Source organism: Sesamum indicum, linkage group LG13, assembly GCF_000512975.1.
Source record: "Sesamum indicum cultivar Zhongzhi No. 13 linkage group LG13, S_indicum_v1.0, whole genome shotgun sequence".
Lineage (NCBI taxonomy): Eukaryota > Viridiplantae > Streptophyta > Magnoliopsida > Lamiales > Pedaliaceae > Sesamum > Sesamum indicum.
The window spans coordinates 669366-684272 of NC_026157.1; the positions used below are offsets into that span (position 1 = coordinate 669366).

A 14907-nucleotide genomic window follows, 5' to 3' on the forward strand; every position below is an offset into this window, starting at 1 on the left:
ATTTCTCATAGGTGAAAGAGACCGCAAGCTCCTCACCTAGAGTAGTACAGATACACAGTGCTCAAAACTACGGGAGCATAACATTGAGGGCCACCCTAATCCGCGTAGAGGCACTCTAAGTTCTACCCAATTCCTTCATCTCCACATTGCGAAATCTCCCTATCTTATTCCTAACCAGTGACGCAATCTCAAAGGTCATCTTGCTTAGAGGGAGATCATGCACATGCTCAAAGCAATTGCACCAGTTAAGGTCCACGTTCATCGGATTCTCATCCGCCCCCACCCCGCTGAGAATCAAAATGTTCTTCTCGAAACTCCACGGGCACCCCTCAAGCACCCTGTTCGATCGATAATATGATTAAAGCGAATCAGAAAGCGCCCTTCATGGAGATTCTGCATCTCCAACCCCTTTACCAGGCTTAACATACTTCGAATCAAAGAAACCAAGGCTTTCAACCTTTGGTTGCTTAGACGCTAGCAATCGGCCAACTAGGAATAGAAGGTGTGACTCCGAGTCAACCGACCGAAGCCCGTTAGGGACCATAACCCTTGACCCATCCCTCTCAGATAGTATTAACTGCTGACCCAACCTCTGAGAAAGCCTTTATAGCCTGAAAGATAATCGAGCAGCCACAAGGGGGAAGCAACCGTGGCTGAGATGAATAAAGGAGCCAAGCCAAACTAAGGAGAATGGACGAGCCAAAAACCTAACAAAAGCCAAAGCACAAGCACCAAAAGAACAAAAAAGAAGGAAGATGAATCAACAAAGGGAATAAAAAAAAAAAAATACAGTAGTAGACTCAACAAACCGATACACGAAGAACAATACAAACACAATACTACTGATGCACTAGCACCAAAGAATAGCCTTGCAAGTCACCAAGATAGACTTTAGGGCTGCCGTAATCTCTGGGAAGGAGCAACACAGGTCTCACAGAAGCCCGACTGGAGATATTGAAGGACTAAAGATAAGAGGTAAACATGTGTGGAACTCTGAAACAGAGAAAATGAAAACTCCCCTTGAGAGAGAACTTTTTCTTTTCTCTATTATAAACTAATCACCAAATTATTGGTATTACTTTATCCCTGATGATTTATTGTAGGTCAAACAAATTTTTTTATAATCAAATTATCCTTATACATCTTCACACATTAATGTATGTGATGATGTCTATTTTTAGCGTTATAAGAGTAGTTTGGTGAGAAAAAAAATTGTTTGACTAGGAATAAGTTAGTAATAAGTTAATTGAGGGCAAATATTAATTTTTTGTTTATTTATTTTGTTAATATCAATAATTTTTTAGTAGATTTTGATTAATGGAGGAATATATTTGTTAGACGGGTGTAAACCTCAAGGGCACTGAATATAATTTTTTCAAACCACAGGAGGTTTACGTGTAACTACAAATTTTAAGAGAGGGCACTGTAATAATCCTTTTAGTTAATATCATCAAATTCAATAAATTTTAGCAAACGGAGAAAACAAATTTGAAGGATACTAAATATAAATTTTTAAACTACAATAAATTTACATGTAGCTATATCAAATTTTAAAAGAGGACACTGTAAGATTATTATTACATGAAAAAAAAAACTAAAAATATTACTTGGGTAAAAAAGTGACAGTAGTGCTGAAACTTAAAAAGTTAAGTGCCATTTAAATTATTTATAACTATGTTAGGTATTACATTGTTATTAACAGAAAATACCAAACGACACCGTTTGGATGAAGAAGCATGGACAATTATAACTCATTAAAATTAAAAAACAGAAAAAGAAAAAGAAAAAGAAAGAAAAGAGAAGGAATGTCTAGGATCAAACGATGTCGTTCTCGTGAGATCGATTTTTAATAATACTATTAAAACTCTATCTCTGTTTGTAATATTTCTATTTCTAACTAGGGTTCCCATTTCTTCATTTTCCTTCTCGGAGAGAGGCCCTTTCGTCGCAGTGGGTTTTCGATTTTGAAATACGGCGTATTGGAGACGATTGTCAGGCCGCAGCCATGTACGGGCACAGAGGGTAAGTTGAACAAACCCTTTTTTTCTCCCCCTCGATATATGCATGTTTCTGGTCAATTTGTTTTGGTGTGTGATCTTGGTTTCTTCATAATCGGATTTGGTTGTTTGATAAAACTTGAGTTTTTAATGGGAGGCGTAGCCTTTGGTCGTGATTATTTGCATTTTATTTGATGGTTGGATTGATTTGTGTGTTTTTGCTACAATTATTGGAGTTTTTTAGAGAGTGAAACTTAAGGGTGGTTGTGCAGGATGGTTTTGGATATTAGATGCGTGGATTTTGTTTTATTTGTTAACAAAAAGAGGTTTTGATTTTCTGAACACTGTTTTTGTGTCCGACTATAATGAATTTTGATTTGTTTTAACAAAAAGAGGTTTTGATTTCTGAACACTGTTTTTATATCCGACAATAATGAACTTTTAGTACCTTTTTGTGTTAAAAGGTCAGGATTTATAGGTTTACATTGGCCTAGATTTACATAACGGCTGTAACGTGTTTAATTTCTTTGTTGATCCCCCAAAAAGGGTGAACAATTTGTGCCCTTGACCTGTTCTTCCAAAATCTGGGATTATGTCCATAAGTCCTTTTGAGCGCGCTGAAGAAATGTGAATTATAAAGTACCCAATTCAAAGTGGAAATCCGTTCCTGCAAGTTTGTCTACCAAGTGCTCATGTGCTTGTCAGCAAGCTTCTGACAATATCCATGGTGATTAGAATTAGTTCATATGAGTGTTTTTGTTATTTGTTAGTTTGTCCATGAACTGGTTATGATTATTGGAAGCAGTTGGATAAATTTGTTGTTTAATTAGCAAACTGTTCATATTTTTCCATCTTTCTCGTTTAACTTCACTTTATCATTGAGTGAGACTAGTTAGTTAGCTATTTTTTGGAGAGAGTGATTTTGTCTGAAAGCTACTGGATGTGGTGTCAATCTTTATGATTTGAAATCCATATGATTAACAAGTTAAACTATTTCTGCATCTCCGCATTCAGTATCTTATGGTTCATTCATCCTGCCACTGAAAAGAATTGAAAAAAAAAAAAAATAGAAAGGAAAATAATGAAAATTTGGACAAGTGGTTAAATGCTTTGAAAAACATTTAGTTTGGCTATTTCAACTCCTCTTTATATTTGCTTGGTGGAAAATTTTCTTCGTATAACTTAAAAGATACTATATCCACCTAAGAAGCATAAAGAATTGAACTTAAAGGGCTGTGTGCAAGAAGAGAGACATTGTATATACTTGTTCGTTTTTATTTCATCACTTAATTGAATATCTTATAGACCTTGTTCATTTAGCAGTTCCAGAATTCGAAATGGATCTCATTGAACCCCATTGCTGTTAGAAATTGAACATATAATCCTGTCCCAACTTGATCTTTTAAGTGAATCAACTAACTACCTTAACTATGTTACTTCGATTTGTATCTAATATATTGTGTTTCTACCTGCTGCATGTAGTTTCTCTTTCTTTCCTTTTTTGTTTCTTTCGGTTGTTTTTTGCTAATGGTTGTGTTACGTATGTATATCTTCAATTGGGTTCATGAAATATATTAAAAATGCTTCAGATACAATTAGAAAAATTAGATTATAGGAGCAAAAAATGGGTTGGGATTGGCTTTATTAACAAGGTTGAGTGGGGGATTTTTCCTTCCTTGGGTGTGAATAATTGAAGGTCATTGTTTGGGAGCGGGGGGGTTTCGGACGGGTACGAGATCGGCTCAAAGAGACCAAGATTGATGGAATCAAATCCCTACTTCGCAGTGAGCAGCAGTTCGAGCAGTTATCAACAGTATGGCTATGGCAGGAGGTATCAGCCTTCTGCCTTTCCTGTGGTTCGTTTAAGGGGTCTTCCTTTCAACTGCACAGATGTTGACATATTCAAGTTCTTTGCGGGGCTGGACATTGTGGATGTCTTCTTGGTGAACAAGGATGGGAGATTCTCTGGTGAAGCATTTGTAGTTTTTGCGGGGCATATGCAGGCTGAACTTGCTCTTCAGAGAGATCGGCAGAACATGGGAAGGAGATATGTGGAAGTATTTAGGTGCAAAAAGCAGGAGTATTATAATGCTATAGCTTCTGAGGTGAGTGAAGGAGCTTATGGTAGCATCGATTATCGTGGATCCTCACCTCCAGCTCGACGTAAGAGGTCTCCAGATAAAGATAAAATGGAGTATACAGAGATCTTGAAGATGCGTGGTCTCCCATACTCTGTCAGAAAATCTGAGATTGTAAAATTTTTTGGAGACTTTCATGTGTTGGAGGACAAGATCCAGATTGCTTTCCGTTCTGATGGGAAAGCTACTGGAGAGGCGTATGTAGAGTTTCCTTCAGCTGAAGAGGCTAGGAAAGCCATGTCCAAGGACAAGATGCTGATTGGATCAAGGTATGTGGAGCTCTTCCCCTCAACACCTGATGAAGCCAGACAAGCTGCATCCAGATCACGGTAATAGGTCATGGTTGGTACGAGCCTGGGAAGTTTTGTTAGTATTCTGTGTGATGTTCGCTCAACCCCTTTTTTCTTGAATAGAAATCTATATTTGGGATTTGTGTTCTCTGTTCTAACAGTAGAGGATTGAGTGTATGAAAATTATGAACTTGCAATTTGTTGCTTCTAAGTGGAGCTGGTTACTGAGGGTTTTATGTATTGAGATGTTGTCAAGGTATCTCATTTTCCCCTTTCCAGTTCTATTCATTGGTGTGAAGATGAATCGCATGAGGTTCATGGGTAGTTTGAATGCGTGGATGGTAAATGTTGATGTGAATGGTGAGACACACACCCCCCACACACACAAACCTTGTGGGAGAGCAAGAGAGAAGCGTTTTTGCAGGTTTCAATTGTCCTTTTTTCTTTCCTTACAACAGCCAAATCTGGTACTTCTATACGGCTGACGAGAGGCTGCAGGAATCACGATGGAATGAATGCAAAGGCTGTTGTTGAAATATGAGCATAAACAGCAGAGAAGACTACTGCAACATCTTCACTTCCGAGCGAGGGTTGGAATAATCTCCTCTTTGCATTTTAGCATCTCAATCCTGGCAGCTTTATTCATCCGATCGACTTGCGTCAAATACAGAGTTTTAATCTGCTGCTGTTTCATGCTACTATCACGCAAGCATTACAATTAGATATAACCAGAATAAAGCATTTTAAGACTTTGAGTCGTAATCCATGCCATGTACAGCAATATTATTAGTAATTAGATATTCAGGGTTTGAAGTAGTGGATTGAAGATGGAGACCAAGAGAATGTTAGGCTACATTTATTTGGAGGATATGGATTCTACGTAGCCTCAAGACTGACTTCCTTGGAGGTGGTTTGTGCAAGTGGTTTATTCTAACTTAGTCTCTAGATTCTTGACCTTGCGTCTTTGAGGATTATTATTTAAGGTTATGCTCCAACTACTCTCTTAGCAAGAGTCTCTTAGCTTTTCACTGTCCGAGACACTCTGTTTTTCGAGAAGTAGAATTATACCTTGTTAGACAGAATTAATCCAACTTTACTTTTATCAATAATTAGTTTAAGGGAAAAAAGATACAAGCATTGATATGGGGAATGCGCAGAACACAACAATATGAAAAAAAACAACAAAAACAAAATATTTCTTATTATTATTATTTTTTTAAATGAAGTAATTTACTCCTTCAAAAAGAAGGGTTCAATGCACATGTTACTCCTGCAATTATTTATGATATTTAAGAATAATTTTTATATAAATATATATAATAATAAGATAATAATATATAAATATTTGTTTAAAAAATTATTACTTTATATATAAAATTATACATAATATATATAATATTTTCGTGATGTATAGGTGTATACTAATAAAAAAAATAATCTGATGGTAAGACTGAACGCTTCAATTCCATATTGAAGGAATACCTTCGATACTTTGTGCACAGTACTTAGAAGGATTGGGTGAAATTCTTGGATGTTGCTAAATTGTGTTTCAATGCCCAAAAGAACTCTTCCACCAACAAAGTGCTTTTGAAATTGTCACTGGGCAACAACCACTCCTCCTTCACACCCTTGACTCCCCACAAGGTTTAAGATCCTCTCTCGCTCAAAGTTTCTTTCAGAAATGGAAGCAGAACATTGACATCGCCAGAAATTGTTTGAAGACAGCTTAGAAGCGGATGAAAAAGTATATAGATAAAAATCGTTGCTTCATCGAGTTCAAAGCGGGAGACCTTGTGATGGTGAAGGTCCCAAGCCCGGGATTATCGAAGACATCAAGGGGGAGCGATCCTCGGTTGATGCTAAAGTATGTTGGTCCTTTACATATTATCAAGTGTATTGGAATGGTGGTCTACAAGGTAGAGTTGCCTTCTTGGTGGAAAATTCACAACGTCTTCATTGTGAGCTAGTTAAAGAAATATTCAGCAGACAAAACGACGCCCGCAATCAGCCCAGCCGCCTGCAACTTGAATTGACGAAGATGAAGGAGAAGGTGGCTGAACCGATCTTGAATCACCAAGTTACGAGTACAACAAAGTGCAATCATACGGAGTACTTGGTGAAATTGAAGCGATGCAACAACGAGGACGACACTTGTGAGCGGGTGACGGACTTTAAGGCATTTTCACCTCTTGCTAAAGCTCACCATGCTTCCCATGCGCCAAGGACGTCGCCATCTTAGGAATGTCAAGGGCCGCCAGCGCACTCGGCACCCTTGACACATAGTCGGCTATGCAGCCGCTCAACCCGATCGACCACATGTAGTACGTTTGTAAATACTTTTGTTTGCTTAGGGGGATGTTATGCCTCCTGAGGTGCGATATTCAACTTTTTTTGTATCTACTGCTGTCAATAGAAAAAATCTTTTAAAACTATTATAGGGGGGAATGAGTTCTTGAAGTTTGATGTAGTGTTGCATGTTAGTGTCCCCCTCAAGGTAATCTCCTTGCACTAGCATCTTTTATACAATGTATATGCAATTTGCTATTTAATGAAATCCACATTCTGAATCTTACATTCAATTTACTGTTTTATTACTGCACCTTGCTTGTTGTTGTTGCTTTTGTCGCAACCTATGTTGCTATTCCTGACGGCGCGCTGTACTAGTGTAGGCGAGAGTTATCTTGTTGTGTTGTTATTATCAGAAGTAGTCGTTACAATAAACTGCTAGCTACACGATGGCCCTCTTCCCGCATTGCGGAAAACATCTCATGAGACCTGGTCTGTACTTGTCGTGCTCCCACCACCCCATTCCCCAGCCCCATCGCCGGCTCATCCACCACTTCACCTTTCCCCTTATTTTCACCATCTCACTTCCCAACACCAATTTAACGAATTAGGAGAAAAATTGGGAGCTAGGACAGTAGCTTTAGCCCACCCTCAGTTGTGTAGAAGATATCATTAAAATGGTGATAATATCGAAATTTTTACACCCAATCTACTCTCCTTTGCTGCCTCTCCCCTTCCCCTCCCGTTGCCGTTGCGGCTCCTCTGCCTCCAGATCCCCTCACGTCTTCTTCTTCTTCTTTTTCATCTCTCTCTAAGTGTGCATATATATAATTTAAAATATATTATATACCATACTTTTTTTATTAAATTTACATATATATATATATAGGGTTGTTTTTTTATATGATATATATATATATATATATATATATAAATAGGGTGGTTATACTTAAGTTCATTCTAAAAATGCGAAATTACATTTTCTTTCAATAAAATTCAAAATTACCCTTACACCACCTCCCAGAGTTCATTATTTACATTTGATCCCTTTCGTTAGGATTTCGACGAGAAATGCTGATGTTAATAAAAAATTTACATAAATTTTAAATTTTACTTCTCATTTAACATTCTAGTGTAATACTTTTGTACTTATAACCTCACTTCATATATATATATGTCATATTTATTTCTTTATAAGTATAAAAATATACATGAAAACATCAAGTGAAGGTCAAAATTAAAAATTTATATAATTTGTTTTGTTAGTGTTAGCATTTTTCTCCAAACCCTAATGGAAGGATGTCAGGTGTAAAGAAAGAATTTTCAGAGGAGATGTAAGTGTAACTTTAAAACTTTTTTTGAAAAAAAGTGTAATTTGATATTTTTAGAGGGGGTTTAAGTATAATGAACCCCAAATATATATATATATATATTACATACATATATATAGTTTTAATTATATACCATTATTTGAATTAAGTAAAATGTAGGCCATTGATATACTAGCTAAATTTAAACTTTTAATTCAAGTAAGATTCAACGGTTCTTAAATAAGACTATAAATATAATTTTATATCTAAAAATTTTAAAAAAAATAAAAAATTAGCACATGAACTACACGAAATTTTGTGAGGGTTTTAAAGAAGATAAGGTAGTAAATTACTTCCCTTCTAATTAAGGGATTAAATTTCTCATTTTACAATATCACAGAGGGAGGGGATAAATTGTATTAGGGGTATTTACAGTTTGGTTAAAGTGGCTGAACCGAAAATTCTATTGAAACGCAAACCGAACCGAATAATCCGATTCGAATTTTTTTTTTAAATCGATTTTTCAGTTCGATTTATTTTGTCATTGTACGGTGGTAGGAACGAATCAATAACCGATTTATATATATATATATATATATATATTATTTTATTAATTATATTATTATTAAAATATATTATTATACTGTTATATATTATATTATATTTATATATTAATATTATAATATAAACTAAGGAGTAAAAGAGAAAAGAATGGATGAGAAGAAAACGCTGTAAGCCTGTAACAGCACTACTCCCGTTCTCCTTCTCCACTCAAAAATTTTGACTTACAAGTTTTATTTGAAGGTGTTCGATTAAATGTCTGATAAAATTGTTTTGATTTTTTTTGTTTGGTTGTGTGCTTGTGCTGACTGCTTTCCTCTCTTTCATTTTCTTCCAATTAATTGTGAGGTTTGACTTTGTGTTTTCTTGTAATTGTACTATTAAATTTGAATTTAAATTAAATAAATAGATTGTTATTGTGTTCTTTTCTTTTGATTTGGAATTTTGAATTGTATTCGTAAATATTCTTTTCATGATATATTTTATTTTTTAGATTTCGATATTTTGTACATGTATTTTTGGATAAAATTGAAAAAATATTAAAATTATTTATATATATATTTAAAAAAAAAACACTTCTTTATCGGTTTTTAATTGAAAAAACAGAACCAAAACGATACTATTCGGTTCAACTTTCGATTTTTAAAATCAGTGAACCAAATTTTCGGTTAACTAAAAAATCAAAAATTCGATTCCATTCAGTTAACCGAATTGAATACCCTAAATTATATTAAACCCTCAATTTAAGTATGGGTATACGTATTTGATGAAACCCGAGTCTAATACCTTTGAAGGTTCAAAGAATTTCGACATGAAGTAGAGAATGAAAGCTGGATGAAGTGTTAAGACATTGGTCTGGCCGAGGATGAGAATAGTTGAACTGTGAATTCCTTAATTATTTAAAAGAGAATGTACGTAGTTGAGCAGTAATGAACTCTACAGGACAGGTTTAACAGATGGAGAGTTTCACTCGTCTTCCTTCTCTTCTCCGTGTCCAGGAGAAGCCATATATCTGTGAGTAGAGTATCATGTGAAATGTGGTACTCAAAGTCTCCATTATTTATAAATTTGAGGATATAGATGTTTTCACAGACAGTGTGCATGAGACAAATTGAATATAAGTTCAATGAATCTATTTGATGTCGGAACAAAAAACATTTGTTTGGAGGAATGCCCACTTTTATAGAAAATAAGATCCTATTGGATAGAAAAAGTGGAATTGTGGAACATTAACAAGTTCGAGAACCATAATGTGGAACTTTAACAAGTCGAGGTGACACAAACTCAACCTTTTAATACACTTATTCATCCGAGATTTAAAAGGATCTCAGGAATATGAGATATGGGTTTTTGTAAGAGAATAATGAAGAGAGTTCTCTTTTGGATAGTAATCTAGAGACACTTTCCATAAGGAGAGGTTTGGGCTTATACCAAAACAAAGTCAGGAAATTAATGAAATCGCCTTCTAGTCCCTCCTCATAAGTTTTTGGATTGGTCTTGGAGATACGCCAATCGCAACGAAAAGACCAATTTTTTACAGGAGGAGGTTGAGTGAAGATATGACTTTCTCTCCAAGGACTTACATTGGACTTAAAATCGCATAGATATCGAAAATCCTTAAGGGTAGTTAAGTAAAACCAACCTTTATCTTCCGACCTTTTAAAGGTGGTGAAAGAATAAATGGACAAAAAATTTTCAAAACTGGATGGAAGGTCGAGATGACGCATTATTATAATGAAGAGGAGAATATGACTCACAAAATTGGGAGACAATTGCGTAGGGCAAAGATTTAGCCTACGGAGGATGTTTTCTACAGCTCGGGCTAGGAAAACGGAGGCCGGCCTCGAGATGCAAAATTGAGAGGGAGCAAAAGCCCTCTAGAGGACAATGCATCCTATCAAAGGATCGAGGAAGTAGGACCTCATAGTCATGAGGAATGTAATACTTCTCTTTTATTTGATGAATAGGCATTTTGACGTTACTAACTATCCTAGCCCAATGATCTATAAATATCATGTTTTAATATTTAACTTGAAGAGGAACGTCATCAGAATCGACCAACTCAACTGAGTGCTCAGTGGTCGGGACCCGACAATGAGGAGAGAAGGAGATCGCAAAACAACTTAAGGGAAAATAGGACCATGGGAAGTACCCATCATTTCCCTGCGGAGGTTGCACACGACCTAGAAGATGAACTCGAGCTAGACCTAGAACTAGAGCTAGAAGCCATGAGAAAGGACATAACTAGGAAGAAAGGAGAGGACGAGAAGATTATGCGATCTCCGAAGTTAGGAAAGGGGGTCAGGAGGGTTAAATGAGGGCCTATATATAGGGAAAAAAGAAAAAAAATGCGCCTTTTCATGAGCAAGGAGATGGCGACACGTCAGTAGGGATCTATGGGTGGGGGGGGGGGGATGATCTGATAGGTGACAATTCAACTTCCTATAGTGTAATTAATGACACTAGAAGAAGTGGGGTAGTAATGATAGGGGTAATAACCCTTCCTTAAAATAGAATGACTAGAATGTCTTCCAAATGAAGCAAAATAACAAAAATGGCCTAAGATCCACGCACTTTCCATCGGGTCGGGTCGGGTCGCTGGATTTACCCACCCAATCTGACTCAGAGTTAAGAGCTGGAATATCAACTGTTGGATCTTTTAGTAGGCATTCCACTAGATGTTGCCACGTGGGCCTACCCTATACGGGCATGGGAACATATAAATACCACCGTTCAGGATCATTCATGGTATGTTGCATTAATTGCTCTTTCGACTTCGTTAAAGTCCTCTAGATCATCTTTCAACCTTCACAGTTTCATACTTTTGTAATGGCTTTTCAAATATTGTAACTCTCTTTGTATTGGCCGTTTCAAAAATTATATATATAAGTCATACTTGGCTGATTTTTCCCTTCTCCTCCCTGTCACGCTCTCTTCTCTCCTTTCTCTCTCTTTCTCTCTCCTCTCGATATCTGCCCTACCCCCACCGCACCACCACCAGTCCCGACCACCACCAGCCACTCCTTCTCACTCTACTTTTCTCTCTCCTTCCCTCTCTCTCTGTCGCTCTCTCCACCTCACTCTGCTTCCTCCTCTCTCCGCCTCCGCCACATTTAGGAAGTACCCTTTTATTTTTTATTTTTTATATTATTCTTTTGCTTTTTAAATTTTTTGAAATTTATATATATGGATTATGTTTAATTGTGTATTTTGTTAAATTGTATTTTCTGTTGTTTTAAAATTATGTTGTTAATTTTCTGAAAGGTATTGATTATGTTTATTTTTTTTTATTTTAAATTATGTTGAGGTTTGAAAATTATGATGATGATACTTGAAAATTTCTGAAACTGATGCTTGAAAATTATGATGATGATGCTTGGAAATTTCTGATTTTTTTTTGGAAATTTATGTAATTCTAAAAAGAATTCAGAAATTTTTCATAATTTCTGAAATTTCTTGATTTTTTGTAATTATAAAGAAAATTCAAATTTTTTTCATAGTTTTTGATTTTTTTTATTTTCTGTAAATTTAAAAAACTTCTGAAAATTTCCATAATTTCTGACTTTTTTATTTTCTGTAATTTTCTGAAATTTTTGCAAATTTCTACAATTTTCTGTAAATTTCAGCAATTTTCTGAAATTTATATTAAATATGCATGTATTTTATGAATTAAAAAAATAAAAATATAGCATAATAATAGGTTTACTAAAATTATTAGAAAATTATGGACTACAATGCAATTTTTAGGAAAATTATGCACCTAAGTGAAATTTTTAGAAAATTAGAGGATCTTAATTTAATTTAGGAAAATAGGAATTTCCTAAAATTATTAGAAAATTATGGACTACAAATGCAATTTTTAGGAAAATTATGCACCTAAATAAAATTTTTAGAAAATTAGAGGACCTTAATGTAATTTGGGAAAATAAGAATTTTAATAAAATTATTAGAAAATTATGGATTACAATGTAATTTTTAGGAAATTATGCACCTAAATAAAATTTTTAAAAAATTAGAGGACCTTAATGTAATTTAGGAAAATAGAAATTTTAATAAAATTATTAGAAAATTATGGACTACAATGCGATTTTTAGGGAAATTATGCACCTAAATAAAATTTTTAAAAAATTAGAGGACCTTAAAATTATTTAGGAAAATAGGAATTTTAATAAAATTATTAGAAAATTATGGACTGCAATGCAATTTTTAGAAAAATTATGCACTTAAATGAATTTTTTAAGAAATTAGAGGACCTTAATGTAATTTTGAAAAATAGAAACTTTATGAAATTTAAAAAAAATATCATTTTATCAATAATTAACATTATGTGTATTTAATGTTAAATTATTTTGAAATTGTAGATAATGACTATTGGTGCTCTGTCACCATTTCGCAGATGTCACAGGAGCACTAGTTATTCTGGTTCCAGAAGCTGAGGGTAAGTATAATATTATTTAATTTTAATTCAAATTTATATTTTTTTATTTGTCGATTTTAAGATGTCGTACTGGTTGGACTGTGATGCCATCTATGATCGGGTGCGGATGATCGAGCGGTACATCAAAAGCATTGATTCAAACTGTTCCCTGCATCCGACGATGACGACAAACATGCGGCTGCAGGGAATAATGATTTAGATTAGAATTTTTTTTAGTTTTGTAAACAATACAATTTGGAATAATATTTGTATTTTTATTATTAATTTATTACTTTTTTTTTGTTATATTATGTGTTTTTTATATAATATTGCATAATTTAATAAAAAAATTATTTATTTAATTTTATAAAAATAAATATTTGAATATATTAAATAAATAAAATTAAATAAAATAAACATTAAATAAATAAATATTGAAGTATATTAATTAAATAATAATTTTTGTAACTGCATTTTGTAACGGCTTTTGTAATACACATACATCAGATAAAATCGTTTGGCTGTTACAAAGACTAGCCAAAACAGTTACCAATTTTGAATGTAGCCGTAAAACCCGTTACAAGTGCCGTTTAAAAAGCAATTCCAAATACAACGACAAAAATGATCCAAATACCAAACACAACCGTACCTAAATTTGTTACAAAGACCGTTACAATAACAATTAAATTAAACCATTCAAAAGCAGTTACAAATTTATTTTATTGTATTAGACGATATTTGTAGCAGCCCATCACGACCGTTACAAAAATCGTTACAAATTGTAACAACTTTCATTCATACCGTCACAAATAATTTGTAACGCGCGGTATAAACCATTATAAATTAATAAAAAAAATCATTACAATAAAATAATATTTTTGTAGTACCCATGTCAAATATATGAGACTTGTTATCTAATTTATTATGTATGACTTAGATATGATCTAACTAAGACTTTTTCATTATACATATATGCACATTTTAGTTGTTAAATATGAACAGATCATCATTCCGTAAATCTGCTTCGCTTGTTTGAAGTGACACTAACTTCAAGCTGACTTTGCATATACCAAACTACCTCATCATTAATATTTTATTCTCACTGGTACGGCGGCGTGGGATGAGGATTGAGGGGTCTTCCCACTTCATTTTTCTAGTAAATATTTGGGATTTGTAGGTTTATTTAAGTGGAAATTACGCTGAGCTTCCGTTAATGTTTTAATATAATTATAGCTACTTTTTATTATTTAAAAAATTAATTGTAAAATAAGCGATCTTTGTTTAATTGATTTTAAAATAATTGACATCGTAAAATTATGTTTGCCTGAAAACCTTCAAATTCTAATATTTTTATAGAATATGGATTATTCCGTCTGAACAATTTCAGAATAACTATACAAATTTTAGAGTGCCAAACATCTCCAAACTCGTAACGGGAGAAAAGTGATTCTAAATATAAGTACGTAGTCATCGCCGTAATTTTGTTTTGAAATATCTGACTATTGGATTGAACTAACTGAATTACTGTCACAAATGATAAAATCTGAAAGCATTTAGAGTTTTTGGATGAAATAATTATTTTATACAAATCAAGAAAAAGTTGAGTGTATTCAAGAACAAATTCATCAACATCATCATCATCACATGCACTAAGCAATAATCAAACTTGAAAATCAGAAACAATCAATGAGAGAATTTACAAAGTGTCTCCAGTCTCCACCTGAGGAGAGTAGGGGGGCCACCTTCATATTCTCTGAGAGTGAAACCGTTAACACAAAATGTCAATGGCATAGTAGAAAAAAGAGCCAAAAAACATTGCTACGAAGCACTAATCAAATAGAACACACACCACAAATCACAGAAACAGCATACACATTTCCAGGCAATTATTAGTACATTAAAAGTTCA

General features: G+C 34.1%; 2 protein-coding genes across 3 annotated transcripts in view; both read left to right on the forward strand.

Annotated features, from left to right (window-relative positions):
• On the forward strand, positions 1890–4709 carry LOC105176010 (heterogeneous nuclear ribonucleoprotein H2). Of its 2 annotated transcripts, none has more exons than XM_011098677.2 (2): positions 1890–2022; positions 3694–4709. In XM_011098677.2, the coding sequence occupies exons 1-2, from the start codon at positions 2006–2008 to the stop codon at positions 4466–4468; spliced, it is 792 nt and encodes a 263-aa protein (XP_011096979.1). In that variant the 5' UTR covers positions 1890–2005; the 3' UTR covers positions 4469–4709. The 2 variants fall into 2 exon arrangements, with proteins under 2 accessions (XP_011096979.1, XP_011096980.1); XM_011098678.2 differs by having other exon boundaries at positions 3783–4709.
• Positions 14808–14907, forward strand: part of LOC105176011 (probable serine/threonine-protein kinase PIX13) — a gene marked incomplete in the record, with an annotated part of 5578 nt that continues 5478 nt past the window's right edge. The window contains 1 exon segment of the mRNA XM_020698645.1: positions 14808–14902.